The sequence below is a fragment of the Lathyrus oleraceus genome, chromosome 4 (assembly GCF_024323335.1).
Source record: "Lathyrus oleraceus cultivar Zhongwan6 chromosome 4, CAAS_Psat_ZW6_1.0, whole genome shotgun sequence".
Taxonomy (NCBI): Eukaryota; Viridiplantae; Streptophyta; class Magnoliopsida; order Fabales; family Fabaceae; genus Lathyrus; species Lathyrus oleraceus.
In genome coordinates this window covers 377,419,452-377,435,388 of record NC_066582.1, presented here as the reverse complement: position 1 = coordinate 377,435,388, position 15,937 = coordinate 377,419,452, and the positions used below count along the sequence as shown (strand labels likewise).

Here is a 15,937-nt window from a genome sequence, read left to right as displayed (position 1 = left end):
CTTCATCTCGTGCAATAACAAAAATAAAAGTGATTATGAAGGAAGCTACTAAAAATTGGATAAGATATGTAGGGGAAGCTTGATTTTCTTAACTCGTCATTGGAGTGGAAGTAGTTGTTTTTTTCTATCATCTTCCCAAATGTGCAACATCTAAATAAAGAGGAGTGACTCTTCCTTCCAAGGCCTCAAATTCCACTTTTCCCTTCACTTAGGCTAGGAAATTTCACAATTGTCTTTACTCCAAAAGCTTTGGTTTACCAACATAATGAACTTTTACACTTCCATTAGTCTTCATTAGACTTAGAACTTTATATAAATATTTGAATAATTATTAATTTATCCTTCATGATAAAACAATATGTTTACCCTTATTCTCCTAATTTTATTAATATATGAGAAAGATGGAACTTTAATCAATAACTTAGGTTGGGATACTATACTACCTAAGAGCCTAAACCTCATGAGCATGTAAATAAATCAAAGACTTATACATAAATAATAAGTAACTCAAGGGATCGTGATACTATGGTTAGATAACAAGCTAGTTTACTTACTATAATTTGGTAAGATTTAAGATATATTAACTATATAAATAGCGTCTTGTTTACCATGAATTACATACCTCATTATTTAAGAAGAACCTACTTAGCTAATGTGGATTATATTATTATCACTAAACTCTAATAATCATTGTAATAATGTTAACCTTGATTATTTGCGGAAATTAGTTCTAATGTGAAACAACGCATATTTACTTGCTAAGAAATGTCAATTTATGCTCATGGTGAAATGAATGATATATTAACATTGACCATATAAGCGTTGGCAGAATGTAAATCGAGGTAGAATAAATTTATATAATTACTTGTTAATAATGATAGTTTGGATTTTTACTGCAATATATGTTCTATATGAAATTATGACTAAGCATGATTATCTATTGAACCTAGATGTTTCCAAAGTGAATTAACCATAAAAGAACTAGGGTTTTTAGACCATATAATGTCATTTTTAGGCTTTTGGCATTGTTTGATTTCTATTCACAAAATCTAGTGAGTTTATTCTCATAATCTAGTGTATCAATCCACTTTGACATAAAGTTTAGAAAATTTGTGTGAATTGATTTACACCAACCTGTGATTTAATTCATTTTGATAGAAAGTTTTATGGATGTTGAGTGAATAGATTCACACAAACATATGATTTGATTCACTTTTACAAAAAAAAAAAATTATATGAATGGATCGATTTACAAGAGGGTTGTGATTTGATTAACAAATCTAATTTTATGCCCATAGTTAATGAATTGACTCAAATTTTCAAGTGAATCGATTCATGTTGCAGTTTTATTTTATTTTACATTTTAACACTTTAAAATGAACTCCAAAACATCTGTAACATTGTCAAATAACAATTAATTATACCAAGTATTGTAACATGTTAAAATGCATAGAAAATATCGATTACCAATAATCCAAGTCCTCTATCTTAGAGTTTAATTTCTATCTAACAATTTCTTGAGCTTACCCTAGAAATCCTCATAATGTCCTAGAATATAACTAAATATTGTACTATGTCCAATTAAAACGTAAGACTTAAGAAACTCATCTTAAAGAAGATTAATAATTTGACGCATTGGTGTCATTTGATTCTCTCTCTATCTATCTATCTATTGATATATATATATATATATATATATATATATATATATATATATATATATATATATATATATATATATATATATATATATATATATATATATATATATATATATATATATATATATATATCGATCATTAGATTTTGTAGATAATGAATCCTTTTCAGCTAGAGAAGAAAGTGTTTGAACTGGAATCTCTAAAGATAATATATATATATATATATATATATATATTATATATATATATATATATATATATATATATATATATATATATATATATATATATATATATATATATATATCGATCATCAGATTTTGTAGATAATGAACCCTTTTCAACTAGAGAAGAAAGGGTTTGAACTGGAATCTCTAAAGATAATGAGTCCAACAAAAAAAAATTAGATTTGTTAGATATTAATGTAATGGCAGAGATAGTCATAAATAACTATTTATCAACCATATGCAATTAATTCTTAACTAATTCTTAAAAGAGTCGTAACTACTTCTTTAGTCACAATTATAAACTAGAATAATTATTTTTATGGGATTAAGAAAGTTAATTAAGTATAATTAATTATTTTAATTTTATATAGAATTAAAATAAAATTTACTATTATTTTTACTTATAATTGTGATTAAAATTTAATGTTATTTTTTTATTCATAATAGTGATAGGAAGGAGTAACTTTCTTTAATGTAGATCATTTGGTTTGCTAATGCGAGCTCCCTTGAAAATACTTATATGAGATTTTAGAGTTGGAGAATCCAAAAAATATGAATCAACATGTTCAAAGAATGAAGGAGATTGTTTTGTTGAATTATCATCTTGTACTCATTTGACCTTTTTAAGGACACATTTGATTTTAACCGATATGTGATTTCTGAATAGGAAATCTTCCTCTACTGCTCTTTGATGTGCAATCTTCCTCAACTGCTCAAATATGTGATTTCTAAATAGGTGATCTTCAAATATGTGGTTTCTATAAATAGGTAATCTTCAAATATGTGATTTCTAGATTCTAGATATCTTACCCACGCACTCCTAAAATTCATTATTGCGGCAGCATACAAGTCTTTCATGAATGAGTTTAATATATCATTTCATATAGGCAGCATACAAGTCTTTCATGAATGAGTTTAATATATCATTTCATATATCCATTATCTTTTCCAACACCACCCCAGATTGCATACAAGTCTTTCATGAATGAGTTTAATATCTTTTCCAACACCACCCCAGATTGCATACAAGTCTTTCATAAATGAATTTAATATATCATTCCATATATCCATTATCTTTTCCAACATTTTCGAAACTATCATTGAATGATTAAATAAATCAACTCAATGAAAAATAGAGTAAATGGGACTCAAGATTATTTTTGAAGATGCATCTCTGAATACATTCCAAAGAGTTTTACAAATTCATCTAAAAAAAATTAGAAAGGTTGAAATACTTGCGCCCAAAGATGTATCCTCAAAAACTTGAGTTTTAAGTGGTGTGATCTACACCCTAAGGGTGGAAATTCCCAAATTTCAATGAGATAATGTGATTTCTCTAAATTGTTAAAATAACTTCCTCTAAAATCCTTAAGTATTCAGTTACCTAATTTCAAAGAATTTGAATACAACTTAGGTATCATTTTTTAATTTTATCTTGCTTACCCTCTAAATAGGGATTTCTAGTAATATCTAAATATTGTTTTTCTTTGTGATTTGCATTGAATCAATATCTTCTGAATATTGATATAGCAACTTTGTAGTGAAGAAAGACTTGTTATTCTGTACCTGTTACATTCATATGGTGATGGAAAAAAAAAGGAAGAGGGAGGGGTTTTGCAATTTAGCATGTCACAGCAAACGCATGCACATTTTGATTTTAAAAAATATCCAATTCCTTGCCTTACTCAAATCCAAAAACGGATGATTGTTATTGATTATTGCCATTACTCACGATAACAGTACTCTCCACCCGTAAAAATTAGTATTCCCAGAGACAAAAATTTCCGCAAAAAAGTATGAATTTTCATCCCAAAAATTTGCAGAAGAAAAAGTGCATGATCCCACCAAAATATCAATAAAGCTCTCAACTCTGCCGGCAGCATGGACATTGGCCACTAAATCTCACTGAAGTTTAAGAAAACCAGTCACCCTAAGACACTTACAAACTCCGATAGTCTATCACAGTGACCTCGTCATCTGGAGCATCCAAATCTTGATAACTGCATCATTGGCAAAACAAGTAAATCATACAAAGTTAATTACACAGCAAATAAGAATTTGACCACGTCAATTGATTGCAAACAAAAACAAAAACTTGATATCTGCATTCTTAGGTGGTAGCAGGCACATGCTTTTGTTTCTTAACTTAGAGACGGCTATAAAATATCAAAGGAGAAAAAAAGAAGTTTCTATTTAAGCAAACAATAAATAAAGGAACAATCAAAATGAGAATATATGGACAAATAAGCTGAGCTGAGAATTGAAGTGACTGATTGGAGATTTTAATCACTTATGCACCAAAAAAGGACATAAAAAATGATAATTTAGAGGACTTGAGATGAAAGATCACAAATTTGAGTGGGAAGGGGCTGATTGGAGATACCACACAAAAACAGCTAAGCAAAAGGTCATTGCACAGAACACTTTACCTTCGCATCTTCCGAGGATCTGGTCTAAATGCCGGATTTACAGCAATTATTGGTGCCTGTCCACCCATATGAGGTCCAGACAGCACTGTTCTTCCAGAGGCATCATATGAAGATGGTCCTCCTTGCTCTCTTAGCATCTGCATTGCAACTTCTGGTGGAGCAGGAACAAAGGGTCCTAATGGCCTGTAGAGTTATAGATTATATAATAACTCTCAAAATCTAAGCAAATAAAAAAATGGCCATCAGATTGTGAAAAGAAGGGCAGTGGAAGAGGCAACCTACCCAGCACCAGGTACAGGCATCAATACTGGCGGAGGAGGCATATCTGAGGCAAAAGGAGGTACACCATGCCCTGCATAAGTGCCGTACATTGTTTCATCGTGGTCTCCCATCTCAAGTGCTTTAGACTGCCTTTCATGGAATGGGGAATCGGGTTTATCTCCATTTATTCTGTCATTTCGTTCATGGTCTTGATGATTACCACGATCATCTCTCAATCGGCCCTCCAGACCCAACCTTTGCTTTAAAGGCTTGTCCTACAAATTAAAAAAAAAGAAAAAAAAGAAAGAGGACCATAAATTTATAAGGGTTAATATACGGTGTAACATCATAGGTAAGGAAAATTTTTGAAAAAAGATCACTGTTTGGCAAGCTGTTCGAAAATCATCCACAATGGTTGAGTGTCAAATTAAGGATAAACTACTACCAAAACTCAAACACCAAAAGGCTCTCACACATACATCAAGCATTAAGAGTTTTATTAAATCATGCATCGATGGGTATAATAGTCCACCTGAGATTGCTGCATGACAGGCTTTCCACCAGGAGCATCTGGATCACTACAACAGATGTAAGGCCACTATAAGTGATATTTTCGCCAACACTCGCAATATTGATCACAAACCATAGGATGTTTTAGTTATTACTTACTTCATGTAATTTTGAGTATAGAGATCCTCGCGCAGTTTTGAAGTTTGTTCAACAGCAAGCTCTGGGTGTTTCAGCTTCAGATGTTTGTACACAAATTCAGCAGCATGAAATAGCTTTGTGCAGCCCTTAGCTCCACAACCATACTTCCATCCATACTTTTCATCCCTGATTTTTCTAACATATGGATCCAACACTTCAACTGCTGCAGCATCTATTTTCTCCTTAGCAGCCATTACTTCCAATGGATCCTGACCATTCATCCTTCCCTGCCAAAATGAGTCAAGTTTTTTTTCCCATTCAGACCCTGACTTATCTGTTTCTTCATGCCCTGTTCTTTCCGGCCTCACATGCCTAAAACCCTTAGCCTCATTAGTCTCAATCATGCCATAATAATCTACACCATGAATCCGCCAGAGATATGTAACAAGTGTATCCAAAAGCTCAACACCCTCTAAACCCTTAACAGACGTTAGGCCTCGTATAATTACTACTGGACCCACAGATCCACTGTGAGACTTATCACCATTTTTATTATGATCACTGCTGCATAAAATATTATCTCCAATCCCCTTTTCTGCATCAAGCTTGCGGACAAGGGCCTGAGACAGTTGAACATCTGCTTGTATTCGGCTAGGTTCAGAACTGACAGGATGAGTCTTTGGAGCAGCTGTGAAATCACTTTGTTTATTAAAACCCCTTCCATGTCTTCTCCGTTTGCCATCTGCTTCCTCCTCTGAATTTGGTTCGCTAGCTTGCACTGATTTGTTGGATGAAGAGGCACTTAAACCCGGATTTCTGCATTGATTGTAACACAAAATATGCATAAGCAAGAAAATAAAGGTCAGAGTGAGAGATGCACATACAAGAGTAAGTAAAAAAGAGGACAAGAACTTACAGATCAAAAGTTCCACTCTGCAACTCAAGCAAAAAATCTTTTGCCAGCTGTCGAGCACTTTCATTCCTCCTAAAATATATAAAGTAACAAAAATTAGAATCCACCTGTCTAACTTATAAGCAACCCCGACAAAAATAAAACAGATCCATTAAAATGACAATATGTGCTGTTTTTTTTCGAACAGTAAGATTGATATAAATTACCTTTCAATGACTTTAAGCAAATTTGTTGGATGGTATTTATCTTTCAACCTATATATAAAAAGGTAAAACAAGAAATGGAAATGGACATCAGATTGTGCGAACTTCAGAAAATATGGTGACTCGTACTTTCGTAGTAAACATTTGAAGATTGAAAAAACTAAATTCTTTAGAGCATACCACTCCTCATCCTTATGAGCATTAAAATAAGCTCTTTTTTGGGTAGAAATGTACTCTGATCTATATTCTTGATACCTAGAAATATCAATCAGAAATCATTTGTCAACGAAGATCTGAAAATTTCTTAAATAACTTGAATCCTCAGACATGACGTAAAAGATCATTTTCCAGAACTTACCTACGTTCTGCTTCAGCTGGTAGTATATCATCCTCAAGCTCCTGAATGAATTGTTTATAGGACATCAACCCTTCTCTAAAAAAGGTCATAAATATACTAATGTTAACACACCAAAAAGATCAATTATCAGACAACGTAAAATAAAGATGACTTAGAATCATTAGACAAGCAATTATATTAACAGTTTTCAATAAGTGTTACTTCCATTAGTTACTGAGGAAACTCAATTGTAGATGCACTTAAATATTAAAGTATCACGAGTAGTTAATTAGCGATGAACACATAAAGCAACTGTTCTACAAGAAGCAGAAAAACTGACTAGAAATTAGAAATAAAAGCACATCAACAATAATGCAATACCAAGAAACTTTGGATCTAAATGGCTTGATAAAATCTAATTTAGGAATCTGTTAGCAGCCATATAAACAAATGTGGTGGTGATCCAATCAACAATGTATCTATGAAAGACAACTATTTTAAGGTAATATTGATTCATCAAACGGTACAACTGAGAAATAAGATTAGAAAGCATACCTTTGTGCACCGCCACTTCGAAAGTTTGTGTAACCACGATTGGATTCCATATCTGTAAAAGGTAAGTATAAAAAATCAATACAACATATAAATAAGTCATATTAATCCAAAAATAAATCTTCATGTGAAAAAAACCAAGCATCATGTTCTGAAATCTGGGTAATACTTGAACAAGTATGTGATTTCTTTTCGCTTTAAATTCCAATGTCACTAGTAAGGTTACACACTTTGTTCAAGGTAGAGCCAAATTGAAAATAGAAATGCACAGAGCATAAAAATGAAAAGGTCATTATCCGTCTTTAAAACAAATTACAATTAATAAGAAGGCGGGAAATATGGAAGAAAAAATGTGTTAACTTTAGAGGAATAAAACAAGACTATCAACCATTAAGAGAAGAAACTGACATTTTAAACAATTGATTTGGTTGTGATAGGCAGTATTGTTAAATGCCGGCCATGGCGTATTACTGTGGCTGATTATTTTACAAATGCCAGGGAAATTTGTAAAAAAAGGCAGCACCATGGCATTTTAAGGCGGTTCAAAATGGCAGAATTCTGGCTTTCCGCTATGGAAATCATATATCTTTTGCATTGTTTGATGGGAGGTACCGATAAAACATATCAAATATTCTAAATATAATGCTGACAGGCCCATTTGGGTATGGCTTGGTTACACATCGTAAAGCCATGTTATGTTTACTAAAGAACCAAATACAACAGTATAATTTAGTTCAAATAAAACTATAATTATAAGACTAGATTTAATGCTTTGTTATGCATAAAAATGGAAGAACCCGAGTAATTAGCATCTATTAACATACCAGAGATCCCATTTTGATATCCTGCTCCAGAACGGTGTCCAAACCTACCATAAGACCTGTCATCAGCATAACCACCTCTTCCACCCCTATCATAACCACCATAATGATCATACGCAGATCTTCTGTAAAAAGGTGTTGAAAACACTATCAGAAAAGCATGACCTATTTTACTTTGGGAAATAGATAAAGGAAATAGAAGTAAATGAACTAAGTTCAGCTAACTAAGAGAAACTAACTCATTGGACATTGCCATGAAAATGGTTTTTCTACCGTGAGAACATAGATAATACCAAACCGTTCCTCATATTAAAACCTCAAGCAGTTGAAGTTTTGGTACTTGTCATCCATTTGGAGCCACATCGATAGTGAAATTTATATTATCCAATAATTAAAAAAATAATAATATATAAAAATATTGTAAGCACCCAGCTTTGTTACCATTACCACATGAATTGCATCAGAGCTAATGGAAACATAACAAAGTAAAATGGGGCATTTCTGTAATTAAAATTGAAACCGTAACTGAAAACAAGCATGTAATCTCGACCTAAAATCTGCCAAAATGCTTCCATCGAAACATGAAAACCACTTGATTCATTTTCAGAGCATTCTCATGACACAATATTCCAAATTCAAAATTCGTAAAAATAAAAATAAAAAACTATCCATTTTTTTCTGCACGAAAAAAAAAATTGAAGCAACAGCAGCAAGTAGCCAATAACATGGAATTCAATAATTGAAAATTTTGAAATAGCAGAACACAAGAACAAATTCTAGACATTGCAATTTCGCGCAAAGAAAGCAGTTACCTATCATCAGGTCCATAACCGCCTCGGGGGCTGCCTCCTCTCCTAGAGCGCTTGTAGTTGTAATGCGGTGGGGAACGCCGCGGTGGGGAATGACGACGGTCACGATACGGAGGACTAGGACTACGCCTGCGCTTGAATTCTCTATCTCTATCTCTTGGCGGCGGTGACATGTTTCGCTCATAGTAATCGCGGCGATTAGGAGGACGATCGAAATCTCTATCATCTCTGCGGTCCCGACCACGGCGGTAGGAAGGGTGTGGAGGCGGATGATGAGGCGGAGGGAGATCGGAATCAGCGGCGGATGATGAGGGGGGAGGTGGCGGGGGAGGTGGAGGTGGAGCGGAAGAGGACGGGGATTTGTCGAGAGAATCGGAGGGAATGTTGGCGATAACTTCTGCCATTGAGAAATGGGAAGAAACCCTAACGAAGCCGGAGAGAGAGAGAGAGAGTGAAGTGTGTGTTTGGTTTGTTATATTGTAATGAGTTATCAGAGTGTGTGGGTGGAGAACTGAATCGGGCTTCTCCTACTGGATTAGCGTACGCTTTTCACCTCTTGGAGTGTACTATATTGTGGGGTAGCTGCTTCCCAGAAGTCTTCAATTCGTCTCTTAGAACTCCTGCATAAAGAATGTTACCCTCTCGGTCTCCTAATGTCTCTTACTTCAGGTAAACAATTTTTAAGTAATAGGATTAGCTAGATCAATATTAATAAAGGATTAGTTAGATCAATATTAATAATTAAATTTAAAATGAGATTTGTATTTATATATAGACGAAATTGTAAATAACTGATGTTGGTTCTAACATTGTGTTTGCGGTTTTGACTGCACATAGTGGACCAATATTGACACCACGTCAGCCTAAGACTCCAAGGCCGATGATGATGGGAACTTCAGGGCAATATATGCCCAGTTCACAGTGCCCATGTATCGAACCTTAGGAATGCCAACCGAATTTATGGCAAGTATACATAATAGCAGTTCGACATTTGGTGAAAATCCATCGTCGTCATTCCCATCCTACCATGGGTTAGGACCTTTGGCAAACCAATTTAGTTGGCCTTCAGATTTAGGTTTTTCATCTTAGTCGATCCCAACTTTCACATCGAGCTCTATCGCAGTCATGAGACAGCAGATGGACGAAAGTAAGCACGAAATGGTCCATATGTTGACATCAAATGGGTACCATGCTTAGACCGTTAATTCAAGATTCGACTTAGAGTTACCAACAACCAGCAAATCAAATGACCCGAATAGGGGATTTCCTAGGGGCTCCCAGAGCACAAGTTCGACAGACTCCCCCACCTCCACCTCGACCAGAAACCCCAGTCCGACATGAGGAGTTGTTCGACGAAATGATTGACCAAGAACACCAGGTGGTCGAACCAATACCCAGGGTGGCCCAACGGCCTCCAGTTGTGTTAGTCAATAGAAATCAAGATCTCGACCATGTGGTCAGGCAGGTTCGACAAGATGCAATGGTTGGGGAACAAAATTTAGAGCCCATTGTCGGACGAATCATAGTTCGAAATGGGGTAAACTTGGGCCTTCAAAGGCCAACATATTCGTCTCTATTACCAGATTTTGTTTTACAAATAGAATTACCTTGGGGATGGAAGGTTCCAAAGTTCACCAAGTTCGCCGGAGACACTGAAGATTCCACTATCAAACATGTTGCTAGATATCAAAATGAAGCTGGTGACATAGCAAACAATAAGGACTTAAAATTAAAATATTTCCCAAGTTCCCTCACAAAGAATGTGTTCACTTGGTTTACGATGCTACCTCCACAATATGTCCATACGTGGACGCAATTAGAGAGATTGTTCCATGAATAGTTCTATATGGGACAGTCGAAAATAAGTTTGAAAGAGATGGCCAACGTCAAACAAAAGATCGTTGAGCCAGTCGATCAATATCTCAACAAGTTTAGACTTTTAAAAGCAAGATGTTTTACTCAAGCCCCTGAGCACGAATTAGTCGAAATAGCTGCAGGCGGTTTAGACTATTCTATCAGGAAAAAGCTAGGCACACAATATCTTAGGGATATGGCACAATTAGGTGATAGAGTTTGACAGATCGAATGATTGAAAGCTGAAAAACCAAAACTGGTAGACACCATAAGAAAGAGAAAGTGTCTTATGTAGCAGCTGACGAATACTCTTCTGATGATGAAGAGCTTGTCGATGAAAGCGAGGTCAATGTGTCTGAGCTCAAGCTAGGATCTCCTTACACGTGTAAATTGTTGAAACCATCAAACGGGAAAAGTTCTGTCGAAACAGAGAAAACAAATAAATACATTTCTAAAACATACACTTTCGATGTGTCTAAATGTGACGAGATATTTAATTTATTAGTTAAATATGGAAAATTATTATTCCTCAAGGTTTAAAAGATCCCCCATTAGAGCAGAAAAAGAAAATGGGATTCTGTAAGTTTCATAATTTCCTTGGTCACAAAACATCTCAATATGTTCTTTTCAGGGATTTGGTGCAAAAAACTTTGAAGGAGGGCATGCTTCAATTTGGCGAAAGGGGAAAGATGCAAGTAGATATAGATCCTTTGAAGGTCGAAGAAGCCTTATACTCTGAACTTTTCGAATGCCTGATGGTTGAGACTACTTATGGTCTCAACGAGTCTTTCGCTACTAAATCTTTTGAATGCATGATGGTTGACACTACTGATGTTTTTGACAAAAAGACTGAAGATGCATTAGAGGCAGTTTATCCTCAAGCTGGAGAATACTTGACTGATTTCCAGGAGAAATGCAGAGTGAGTGGGTCGAAGGAGGTGTTATGTCCAAGGTGAAATATTGTTTTCAATGAGAAAGCCGCTGAAAAGTATGAAGTTGACAAGAAGAAGGCACTAGAAGAGGAAAAGCCCAACATCCCAAGGTTTGTGTTCGACAAAAGTGGGGCACCTCGTCGAAATGAATAGTACATAAGGAAATTCCAGCAGCCTCGACCAAAGACCTTTCGCCCTCCGTCGGATATCCCACAAGAGAAGTGGGTGGAACCTATGAATCAGAAGGGGAGAAAAAGGCCAAAATGGAGAGTGCTTAATCTGTAGAAAGAAGCAAAGACTTTAGAGACGAGTGTCGAACCCAGAGGTTATGTGATTTCCCCTAATTACAAAGTGAAAAACCTAATGACAAGAACATAATGGAGGCGTTATCATAGAAATAAGGAAGCTGGGAAAGAGGCTTCGACTTCATAGCTAAAACCTGTCGAAACCTCTAGACAGAAAAGATAGTACCCAAAAAGAATATGGGTTGAAAAAGGGAAAATCATGGTGAACCAGACAATGGCCATGACCATGGACTCTTCAGGAGAGAAAGGAATAGTATCAAACCAAAGCATAAAATTCATATCTCTGGTCGAGGATAAGAAAGAACCTAAATACACTTCTCATTTGAATGAGGAGGAACCTGAATATTATCCTCAGTCGGATGAGGAAGAACCTGAGTATTCTCCCCAGTCCGATGAAGAATATAATTTGTCACCAGATAACGATATGTATGATGATACCAACTATGATACTTATGGTGAAGATTTCATCGTCAACTGTGGCATCATGTTGGCATTGTCTGCCGAATATGATATGGTGTCGAAAGTCTTTAAAGCAGACAAGGATTTCGTACTAGATGAAACTGCTGAAGACAAACCATTATGCTACTATGTTATGAACAGTGGCGTGGTGGAGGAACAAAAGGCTATGTTTGAAAAGCCTAGTCCAAGAATGATGTATCATTTGAAACCATTATTCATAAGGGCAAAGGTTGACAAAGTAGCAGTGAATAAAGTGTTCATGGATGGAAGAGCAGCTGCCAACTTAATGCCTCATACTTTGTTTAAGAAAATAGGAAAATGTGATGCTGATCTCCGACAACACAACATGGTTTTATCTAATTATAAAGGAAAACCCAGAAATATTCTTGGGGTTATCCAAGTCAAACTAGTCGTTGGTATAACCACACGATCGACGCTTTTCATGGTGATAAACTCTACAGCAAATTTCAACTTGGTCTTAGGACGAAAATGGATCCATGGAATAGGGGCAGGGCCATCAACCTTACACCAAAGGTTAATTAGCTGGAGTAAAGATGGCATTGTTGAGAATATCGAAGTTGATCAAAGTTATTACAAGAACGACGAGGCCAAAGGCGCGAAGAAATCCTTCGACCAATATTTGGCGAATATCGCATCTTATGATGATGAATCAGGATCCTACACTTCGGTAAACACAGGCCGTATCCTGAATCTAGATCCTGATTATGGATTTATCGGGGATGTTGAAGAGGCAATGGAGCCTAAAGTGGTAAATCCACCTACGGGGTGGCCTGGAGTCGATGAATATGACCACATAGTCAGAAAGTTTTGCTCGAATTTTAGCCTATTTGGCTGAGAACAAAAGAAAATCGGCACTAGAAAATGAGAAACTACAAATTTTGGCTATCAAAGCCAAAGTCTAAGAATGTGAAGATGGCGAACCAGGCCAAACAATGGCTTCAGAAAGCTGGAGGCTAGACTGCACTTATGACAATGAGCCTTTGGGGTTTGAGAAAGACCCATTAAATAAGTTACATAAAATGCAAGTGCAAGACCCACTCAAGGAGATTTATATAGGATATGGGGTTATAAAAAGACCAACTTATATAAGCACTACAATTGGGTCGAAGATGAAGGCTAAACTGATCGAAGTATTGAAAGAGTACATAGATTATTTTTCCTGGGACTATGGTGAAATGTTTGGCCTAAATCGACGCGTAGTAGAACATCGATTGCCTATTCATCCAGGAAAGTGGCCAGTTAAGCAGCATCCTCGACGGTTTGCTCTAGAAATCACATGGAAGATTAAGCAGGAGATCGAGAGACTACTCAAAAGCGGGTTCATCAGAACTGCAAGGCACGTTGAATGGTTAGCCAACATAGTACATGTTATCAAGAAAAATGGAACACTTATAGTCTGTATAGATTTTAGAGACTTAAATAATGCAACTCTAAAAGATGAGTATTCGATGCCAGTGGCAGAAATGCTAGTCGATTCAACTGCAGGTTTCGAATACTTGAGTATGCTTGATGGTTATTTGGGTTATAATCAGATTCTCATAGCAGAAGATGATGTTCCCAAGAAGGCGTTTTGATGCCCTTGAGCTTTGGGAACATATGAATGGGTTGTGATGTTGTTTGGTTTAAAAAACACCAGACCAAACTATCAAAGAGCCATGAATGTCATATTCTATTATTTTATTGAAAAATTTATGCAGGTATACATTAATGATATTGTGATAAAGTCTTCATCTAAAAATGGTCATTTGGACCATCTTCGTCGCTCATTTGAGAGGATGAGAAAATATGGATTAAAATGAATCCATTAAAATATGCTTTTGGTGTACATGCAGGAGACTTCTTGGGTTTCGTGATGCACAAAAAGGCATCGAGATCAACCAAAACAAAACAAAAGCAATTTTGGATCACAAGCCTCCTTCGACAAAGAAGCAACTCCAGTCTTTGTTAGGGAAGATAAACTTCTTGAGAAGATTTATATTAAATCTAAGTGGCAAGACGAAGGTTTTCTTGCCATTGCTCGAGATCAAGAAGGAAAGTGATTTTCACTAGGAACGAGAGCAACATAAGGCTTTTAATGCCATCAAAGAGTACCTCGCAAAGCCTCCAATTTTGTTGCCACCTAATATGAATAAGAATATGAGGTTATATATTGCTGCATCGGATACGACCATAGGAAGTATGTTAGCACAAGAGGATGACAATGGTGTCGAAAGACCCATCTATTTCCTCAGTCGAATTTTAATAGATGCTTAAACTAGATACAATATGATTGAAAAAATGTGCATGTGCTTGTACTTCTCATGTATGAAATTAAAGCAATAAAACCAGTTGATGTTTATGTTTCGTCTCATTTCGATGTTATTAAACACATGTTGTCTAAACCCATTCTACATAGTTGAATTGGGAAATGGGTGTTGGATAAATAAATCCAGCGTCACCCTTAGGGATTCGAATGGGCTTAACATCCCAACCCATTGCGCTTAGAGGGAGCTTACAAACCTCGCTTTAGGTGCAGCCCCTGAGGGCTCATACTATAAGGAAATAAAGTTACACCCTCACTAACAGTAATTGCTTTTAGCGCAGTGGTAAGCGCTTGATCCTACAAGTGGTATCAGAGCATGGTCATGGGTTCGAATCCCCACGGCTGACACTGGGGGGGAGATTGTTAGATAAATAAATCCAGCGTCACCCTTAGGGATTCGAATGGGCTTAACATCCCAACCCATGGCGCTTAGAGGGAGCTTACAAACCTCGCTTTAGGTGCAGCCCCTGAGGGCTCATACTATAAGGAAATAAAGTTGCACCCTCACTAACAACAATTGCTTTTAGCGCAGTGGTAAGCGCTTGATCCTACAATGGGCGTTGGCATTAACTGAATTTTCTTTAACATATATGCCTTTGAGGGCCATGAAAGGCCAAATAGTGGCATATTTTATTGTAGACCATGCAATAGTCGAACCATCACTAAACATGGTCGACACGAACCCATGGAGATTATACTTTGACGGGTCAATTCACAAAAACACAACAGGTGTTGGGATCTTAATATTATCCCCACAAGGCATTCCGACGAAGTTCAAATCTAAAGTCGACGGAAATTGTTCCAATAATGAAGCAGAATAAGAAGCCCTAATCATTGGCCTCAAAATCTTGAGGGATTTAGGAGCCAAGAAGGTCGGGAGAAAGGGTGATTTTGAGCCTGTGATCAAACAAATCATACGAGAATATAAATGCATTAAAGAAAATATGTTGATGTATTTCGTAATGGAGAATGCCTATTAGAGTGCTTCGAGGTTGTCAGCATCATACATGTGCCTAAAATAGAGAATCAAGAAGCTAACGATTTAACATAAATTGCATATGGGTATAAAGTGTTGAAAGATAGGCTTAAGGACTTTATAGAGGTGAAAGAAAAGAAGGTGTCGAATATCTCACCGTCACCCAAAATGGCAATCCCAAAAACTGAGTGGGGGGGGGGGGGGGGGGGAGATGTCTTAAGTAAAAA

The 15,937-nt window shown here is 36.1% G+C and overlaps 2 protein-coding genes across 2 annotated transcripts; one reads left to right on the top strand and one right to left on the bottom strand.

The window, feature by feature from the left end:
* Positions 1-3,517: 3,517 nt before the first annotated feature.
* On the bottom strand, positions 3,518-9,526 carry LOC127075539 (serrate RNA effector molecule). The gene is made up of 12 exons (XM_051017005.1): positions 8,865-9,526; positions 8,056-8,177; positions 7,235-7,286; positions 6,701-6,775; positions 6,523-6,597; positions 6,346-6,393; positions 6,143-6,211; positions 5,248-6,042; positions 5,111-5,156; positions 4,600-4,853; positions 4,318-4,500; positions 3,518-3,888 (listed from the first exon to the last, which is right to left on the bottom strand). Exons 1-12 carry the CDS (start codon positions 9,263-9,265, stop codon positions 3,828-3,830), a joined length of 2,181 nt encoding a protein of 726 aa, XP_050872962.1. The 5' UTR covers positions 9,266-9,526; the 3' UTR covers positions 3,518-3,827.
* A 581-nt stretch (positions 9,527-10,107) lies between these two features.
* Positions 10,108-10,701, top strand: LOC127137611 (uncharacterized). The gene has a single exon (XM_051064059.1). The coding sequence runs from the start codon at positions 10,108-10,110 to the stop codon at positions 10,699-10,701; it is 594 nt and encodes a 197-aa protein (XP_050920016.1).
* The last annotated feature ends 5,236 nt before the right edge of the window (positions 10,702-15,937 follow it).

What these genes read in the sequence shown, in the direction of transcription:
- LOC127075539 (XM_051017005.1), bottom strand. Translation starts at nt 9,265, where the DNA reads ATGGCAGAAGTTATCGCCAACATTCCCTCCGATTCTCTCGACAAATCC. An exon ending in CGAAGTGGCGGTGCACAAAG is followed by an intron (nt 6,776 to 7,234) that starts GTATGCTTTCTA and finishes GACCTTTTTTAG; the next exon opens with AGAAGGGTTGATGTCCTATA. An exon ending in TTGCTTAAAGTCATTGAAAG is followed by an intron (nt 6,212 to 6,345) that starts GTAATTTATATC and finishes TATATATTTTAG; the next exon opens with GAGGAATGAAAGTGCTCGAC.
- LOC127137611 (XM_051064059.1), top strand. Translation starts at nt 10,108, where the DNA reads ATGACCCGAATAGGGGATTTCCTAGGGGCTCCCAGAGCACAAGTTCGA.